Source organism: Sciurus vulgaris, assembly GCF_902686455.1.
Source record: "Sciurus vulgaris genome assembly, chromosome: 1".
In the NCBI taxonomy this organism is placed as follows: domain Eukaryota; kingdom Metazoa; phylum Chordata; class Mammalia; order Rodentia; family Sciuridae; genus Sciurus; species Sciurus vulgaris.
In genome coordinates, this window is record NC_136461.1 from 162,006,136 (window position 1) to 162,013,690 (window position 7,555).

Sequence of the window (7,555 nt, forward strand, 5' to 3'; positions counted from 1 at the left end):
TAGCAGATTTTCTGTGTGAAAGCAGGAGGCAGACATGTGTTTTTCAATTCCCGTTTTTCCTAATGCTTCAAATATCTAAGTGCTTCCTTCTTTTTGCCACATTAAATAGTCAGCTTATAATGCCAAGTCTTCCACTAAATTACATAAGGCTGAACAACTTGGTGGAGGGAAGGTGTTCAATTAAAAGCATCATTTATAATTCTAGACAATCAGCTAATTTTCTGAAAACAGTTCTTTTAAAAATTACAAAACATATAGCTTTCTAATAGAAGAAGGTCTTCTCTTCCTAAACAGTGTTTATAAGGAAGAAGAGTGTGGGGCAGTTGGTTGGGGACAGCTTGCATGAGAGTTTTTCTCATTTGTTCCAAGATACTTTTTGCATAGTAATGCAGTGTTCCTTTGAAGCAGTGTCAGTGGCTTTTTGTGACTTTTTTGAAACTGGAAATACTCTTTTTAAGAAACGTGCTTCATGCTTATGATGAAATTGGAATTATTTTTATGGACTATATATGTGGCAATTCCTTTAGGAAGTACATTTGCTCTCTAAGTGATAATGTTGTGTTACTCACCAAGCCAAGGTTTTTTTACTTTTGCTTTATAGTCTAGAAAAAAAATTAGTTTGTTTTCAGATGAAAGAATTGCTATATGGGGAAAATGATTCAATCTTTTTTGGGGGGGGGGAATAGTAATCAGTTATTTAATATGCAAATTGGTAAAGGTTTTTTAAAATTTGTTCTAATTAGTTATACATGACAGTAGAATGCATTTTGACACATTATATATAAATGGATTTAACTTCTCACTCTTTGGGTTGTACATGATATGAAATTACACCAGTCATGTAGTCACATGTGCACATAGGGTAATAACGTTTGATTCATTCTACTATCCTTCCTACCCCCATACAACCTTATTTTAAGGTGGGGAAGTTTAATTCACATTCTTCAATTAATCACAGTTGCCTAGAAATAGCATCTTGTTACTTTAATGCAAGGAAGGATTTTGGCATAATTCAATTTTAGTTGAGGAATTGAAGGTTAATGATATTTGTGAAAAAATGAATTGTTTATACCTTTAGTTTGAAAAGCAAGCAAAGGTGACAGAGATGGAAAAAAATTATTGCTATAGTTATAGCCTCAAATTTCCACCGTGTATGTCATTGCAGTAAAAGATTCTGCTACTAGCTAATGTTAATTTTATTATTTTTATTGCTACTGGATTGACTCCTACTTACAGCATTACTTTATACGTGTGAAAATCAACTCTGTATGTGAATTAGTTGTATTCTCAAAGGTTGTTCATAATACTACTTGTTTCTAAATTCAGTTTGACCAAGAGAATTTTATAACTCTTAAATTTAAAAGGAGAGAGTTGGTCGCATGAAGCTTTTAAACCAAGTATACAGTTCTTTTCCTTGTTGATCTATATTCTGTTGGTTATTTTTAAAGCAAGAGACGTACTTTGGTTTACATTGAAAGTGTATGTGTGTGGCAGATTTCCAAGGATCTCAGCAAGTATTTTGGGGAATTATTTACAATTTCTAAAACTCTCTTGCATCTTAAACTCTGGTTCATTAAGGACACATTTAATAGATGCACACGCAAGGGACAAGTTTCACCAGCAATGATTTTTACCAGGAATGCCAGTCAACTTTCACCAGGTTGTGCTATTGTAATAAGAAATCTTTAAAACTCAGTGGCTTATGATGAAGAGTTTATTTACTGCTTACTACATGTGGCTAGATTGCATCCCTCCTTCATGTGGCTTATTCTGGGACTCAGGCTGGAAGAATTGCTCTTTGCTGGGATGTACTGCTCCCGTGGAAGAGGGAAAGAACAACGGAGCTCGAGAAATAAGGCAGTAGTTCTCAAAACATGCTTAGATGTGGTTGTCATGTCTATTCACGTGTATTGGTCAAAGCTAGTCAAATCTTGTCCATCTTTCTATTATAATAACACTCTAGATCCATGGGCAGTGTTTCATAAATGAATTCATTAGTGTTTGTACAGCAAAATGCAATAGATAACCTGGAAGTAAATATGGAACCAATATAGTCTATTATACCATGTCTAATCTTTAAGTTGTTGAATAAACATTTGTATCAATTAATTAACTAGAATTAGTATTAGTTTATAACCACATGATATTTTTGTAGAACCTTTGGCCTTATACACAAATGATTTTTCATCTTATCAGTTTTTTTTTTTTCTTATGCTTATCGTCAGTTGTATTTCGTAGCATTTTTTTCATGGTTCTCCTCCCATCAGAGTCCCATTCATGGTCACCTCAAAATTAAGCACAAATGTAACAGTCCTGTACACTAATGAATAATTTGACAGAGGTGAGACTACAAGACCTCTACTGGGAGAGAGCTGAGTTTGTAGGTTTTTGCAATAGAGCATAGCTATGGAGTTTTGGAATATAGTTTACAGGAAGCCAGGCATGCTGGTGCATGCCTGTAATTCCAGCAACTTGGAAGACTGAGGCAGGAAGATCACAAGTTTGAGGCCAGCCTTAGCAACTTAGCCCTGTCTCAAAAATAAATAAATAAATAAGAACTGGGGATATAGCTTAGTGATAAAGTGCAATTGGGTTCAGTCCCCAAGTCCAAATGTGTATGTATGTATGTATGACTTAGAGGAACTCCTGAATGGAATTTTTGACTACTTGAAGTAACATATGTTGATATATAGTTGTATTAGTTCGTGTTATGAATCATCACGTGCTTGAGGATTTTTAATACTGCTTTTTTGGGTCTAGGAATCCAAGGCATTATAGAGGCTTATCGGACCTGTCTTCCTCAGATAAAACTCTATGGACCCACTAATTTTTCTCCAATCATAAATCATGTGGCCAGGTTTGCAACTGCAGCCACACAACAGAAGACAGCTTCTGTAAGTGCTCTGTGTTCAGGGGATGGGAAAACTGTGAATCAGTAGTTGCTCTTGGTACCATATTTCTGCTTATTTAGCCTGTCATAATACAAAATCAAGAGAAAGAGGGAATGATATAGTCATTGTTGGTTTGGGAGTAATATCTATTGTTAAATTAGCAATAATTAAAAGATAGCAAAGTGATGCATTCATGAATTTTTTTCTGTCCTTCAAGTTCATTTTTTAAGTTTCTACAAAAAAAAAGCTGTTGTCTACCTCTTACAGGTGGACTTCACAAATTAAGGTTTGGGAAGACTGATATCAGTTGCTGTTGCAACATTAATTACAGTAGTACAGAGATTTGAATTAGCTAACCATTGCTGATTGCACCTGGGATCCCAGATCTCTCTTAGCTTCAGTAAACTCAGAAGTAAGGTCTGGGAAGTTACCTTAAACTGTTGCTCAAAGGGTTGAATAAGAAAATTCACATAATGTTGTGCATAGTACTGGGTCACAGTAAACACTCTATACTTTTTTTTGCGTTGCTGGGCATTGAACCCAGGGCCTTCTGTTTGAGTGCTTGCTGCCAACTGAGCTATATCTCCAGCATCACTCTGTACTTGTTAGCTGCTATTAGAAACCTTATTCCAATTCCATTAGAAACTAAAATGATCCAAAAGATGGAGTCACACCTTTAAGGAACATTTTGCTAATCTCTGAAAAGTTTTTATGAGAGGTGACAAAAGTGAGAGAAAGATTTACTACTTTAAGCCATGTCCACTGTTTTAAAGGTGTATTTTAGTTTGGTAAACAATTCTATTACTTCCATATTTATTTCACCTTTTGAGAATGGAGTTTCTACTTGCTTCCTTGATCCATACTTTGATGTAATTAATATTTCAATTTAAATTAAGGTGTTTATTCCTATGCATAATTAAAGGTTAATCCCTTGACATTTAGATGTCTTATATTTATGTACTTTTCCAATGATTTTGTGGTGTGTTGCACTTCTTATGAACTTGCAGTTTTTGTAAGAGTCAATTTCCTTGTCATCAGGGAATCGTAGAATATTTTGTGCAGACAGTATTCTGGCTAGGTGAGGAAAATGAGCAAGAGATTCACCAAATGATTCATCAAGCTAGACCTGTCATTAATCATCGCTTTTATTATTTGTGACCTTGACCTTCTCAATGGACCTACTTCCCTTTTGTTTTGGTAGCAATATTTTGTGCTCTTGATCATTACTGATGGTGTCATCACAGACCTTGATGAAACCAGGCAAGCTATAGTTAATGCTGCCAAGCTGCCTATGTCCATCATCATTGTCGGAGTTGGAGGAGCTGACTTCAGTGCCATGGAGTTTCTGGATGGTGATGGGGGACCTCTCCGCTCCCCATCTGGTGAGGTGGCCATCAGAGATATTGTCCAGTTTGTGCCTTTCAGACAGTTCCAAAATGTGAGTACTTTCCTCCCTATTCAAACCCTAAGGTATTTGAACATAGACCTTTACCAGTCTCCAACCAAGCAGCTGAGTGAGGGTGCTTTGTTAAAGGATGTATGAATGTCTTTGCATATGAGAGCTCTTATTGGATATGGCACTGTTTTGTTTTGTATACTCCATATAGTTTATATGATAGATTATTAAAATGGTATTGTTATGAATATCTTAAGATTTATATTGTCTTTACCTTTGTAACAACAGAAAACAATTCTATCCAAGTATATGAAGGATTTATCGAATTGGAAGTTGGTTTGATGAAAATCTCTTAGAGGACTGCTTTACCCAGTTTGCTTCAGTGGTAACATCATGTGGAACTATAGTACAGAATCATAGCCACGATCTTACACTGACATACTCAAGATGTATCACCATAAGAATCCCTCACATTATCCTTCTATAGTTACATCCACTTCCCTTCCAACTCTGTCCTCTTCTTAACCTATTGAAACCTCTCATCTGTTCTCCATATCTATACTTTTATCATTTCAAGAATGTTACATAAATGAAACTGTACAGAATGTGATGTTTTGGGATTGACTTTTTTTTCCATCTAGAATAATTTTCCTGACAGTCACCCAGGTTGTTACATTATTGCATGTATTCTTTTTTTCCCCAATGTAGTTATATCATCTATTTTTTTCTAAAATCAGTGTTTGTGTTAAAGGATCTGTATCACCTGTGCTTAATTAAACACTTTTCATTTTTCTTACATTGTATCAATTGTAAGAAAACCTTATTAGCTGTTCTCATAACAATTAAGTATATTGCCACATTTTATAAATGATTTATAAGCCCTAGTAATTATAAAGTAATTTTTAAAATCTAGTCCTGGGTATTGGTTGTCATTTTGAAAAAAGCATGCAAAAATCTGATTTATAATGCTGTATTGAATTTAATCTGATGTGTGAAATTATAGAAATCACATAAAGTATGAACATAAATAGATTCTGAATATTATTTTTCCCAAATAACCTTCTTGTAAGGCTATCAGACTCTGTAATCACACTGAAAGCTTTTTTAGTCTATTTACATGTATTCTTTTTATTGCTGAGTAGGATTCCAGGATGTGGATGTACCACAGTTTGTTCAGCCATTCATCCATTGAAGGGTATCTGGGTTGTTTCCAGTTTTTGTTTATTATACATAAAGCTACTATAAATATTCATGCATTTTTTTAAACATAAGTATTTATTCCTCTGGGATAAAACCTGGGTATGCAGTTGCTGAGTCCTATGGTAGTTGAATATTGAATTTTAAAGCAATTGTTAAACTTTTCCAGAGTGGCTATACCATTTTATATTTCTATTAATAATGAGAGAGGAGGAAGGTGGTCATATTAGGAATATTTATCGTGCACATGAAATCATATAAAACCAACGAAATCTGAATTAAGTTCTGTGAATTGTACTAATGTCAGTTTCCTGACTTTGATATTATGCTATAGTCATATAAATGTTACCTCTGGAGAAAACTGGGTAAAGCGTACATGGGACCTCTTTTATTATTTTTGTAGCTTCCTATGAATCTATTATTATTTCAAAATAAGAAGTAAAATAATTTAATACCAAGTTAAAAGTTAAAGAACAACAACAAAAAATCATCAAATGTTAAAAGGCTGGCATCAAGAAAGGCTTTGACATGTATTAGCAGGTATAATAATAGCAATTATAAGTAACATTGGTCAGTTAGCTTATGCCATATTTTGTGGACTGTTCCCAAGAAAAAATACAAGCCTAGGAGTTGGAATTTCAGCTTTTTACTGACTGATGAGGTGTCACTCATCTTTTAGCAAAAGACCAGTAAAGCTGGGCATGGTGATGCACATGCCTGTAATTCCAGCAACTTGGGAGGTTGAGGTAGGAGCCTCAGCAACTTAGCGAGACCCTGTCTCAAAATAAAAAATAAAAGGGGAAGGACTTGAGGTTGTAGTTCAGTGGTAGAGTGCCCTGGGTTCAATCCCCGCTACCATCCCCTTATCCCAAAACAGTAAATCTTTGGTTACTAATAGTCACTTTGGTTTTGTTTTTCTCAAGGCTCCAAAAGAAGCACTTGCCCAATGTGTCTTGGCGGAGATTCCCCAGCAGGTGGTGGGCTACTTCAACACATATAAGCTCCTTCCTCCCAAGAATCCAGCCGTGAAATAAAAGGAGTTGCGACCACTTAAGTAGAATTCTTATGCTACAAGAACAGTGCCCTTTCTTACACAAAATCATGTATCTGCCACTTTATGTACTTTTACCCTAGCATTTATGGTGTAAACCTAGTTCTGTTTGGATTATATCTGTTTAAAGCATGTTTTTTATACTTTTTGAGGGAGAGAGTGCCAAGTCCGTGTTTGCCCAATCAATTCAGTGATTGCTAGTGCTTTACAATAATTGCAGTTAGGCTATTTGAGTTAGAACCTAGTGTGGGGAAAGCTGATTTTTTGTTGTTTACTTTTATATAATAAAATTGCCATTTATAAATGTTTGTCAGTAGAAAGAGTGAAAAATTGTTGGGATGATGTGATTTTCAGGTGGCTGTACTTTGTTCACAGTAAATGTTTTACAGGTCAATATCTATAACTATTGATTGAGGAACCTTCTTAAATTAGATAACATTGAATTTGTTTCTGTGACTCTGTATTCAGTCTTTCCATGGGGTAAAAACTACCTTTATAGTGCACCAGATTTGTGCTGCAGTTTAGACACTGCATAATTTACAAAACAGCATGTACTCTGATGGGAGTTCTTGAAAAGAAAAGGTACATACTCAATTTTTAAAACATACAGTCAACAAGAAGAACCTCATATGAGTAAGTCATTTTTATTTGCCTTTCTAGATTTTTTTCATTGTGGAATACTGTAAACATGGTCAGATTTGGCCTTCCTTTTCATTGATTGAATGTGACACTCAGGACTCTAGATGTGTAGTTATATGTTGTCTCATATTCTACATTATTAGATTATTTTAATCTGAGATTTGCTAAGTAGGTTAGTATTGCTTTGTCGAGAAAAGGTATGAGGACCAAACATAAGGTAAAAATTCAGAATTCCATTTCCTTCTAACTGATGATTTTACCTATATATAAAAAAAAAAAAGAAAACAAAAGAAGTTTTTATATTTTCCTTGCTTAGCTCACATATAATGATTTATTCAGATTTATTTAGGCATCTTTTCCTTTTTTAAATAGACTTTTTGT

At 34.6% G+C, this 7,555-nt stretch overlaps 1 protein-coding gene across 1 annotated transcript in view; it reads left to right on the forward strand.

Moving 5' to 3' along the window:
- Positions 1-6,983, forward strand: part of CPNE3 (copine 3) — a 46,538-nt gene extending 39,555 nt beyond the window's left edge. The window contains exons 14-16 of the mRNA XM_079143801.1: positions 2,761-2,894; positions 4,093-4,329; positions 6,408-6,983. Of these exons, the coding sequence (XP_078999927.1) occupies positions 2,761-2,894; positions 4,093-4,329; positions 6,408-6,518 (482 nt within the window). The 3' untranslated portion in view covers positions 6,519-6,983. The remainder of the gene's footprint in view (positions 1-2,760; positions 2,895-4,092; positions 4,330-6,407) is intronic.
- Positions 6,984-7,555: the final 572 nt, after the last annotated feature.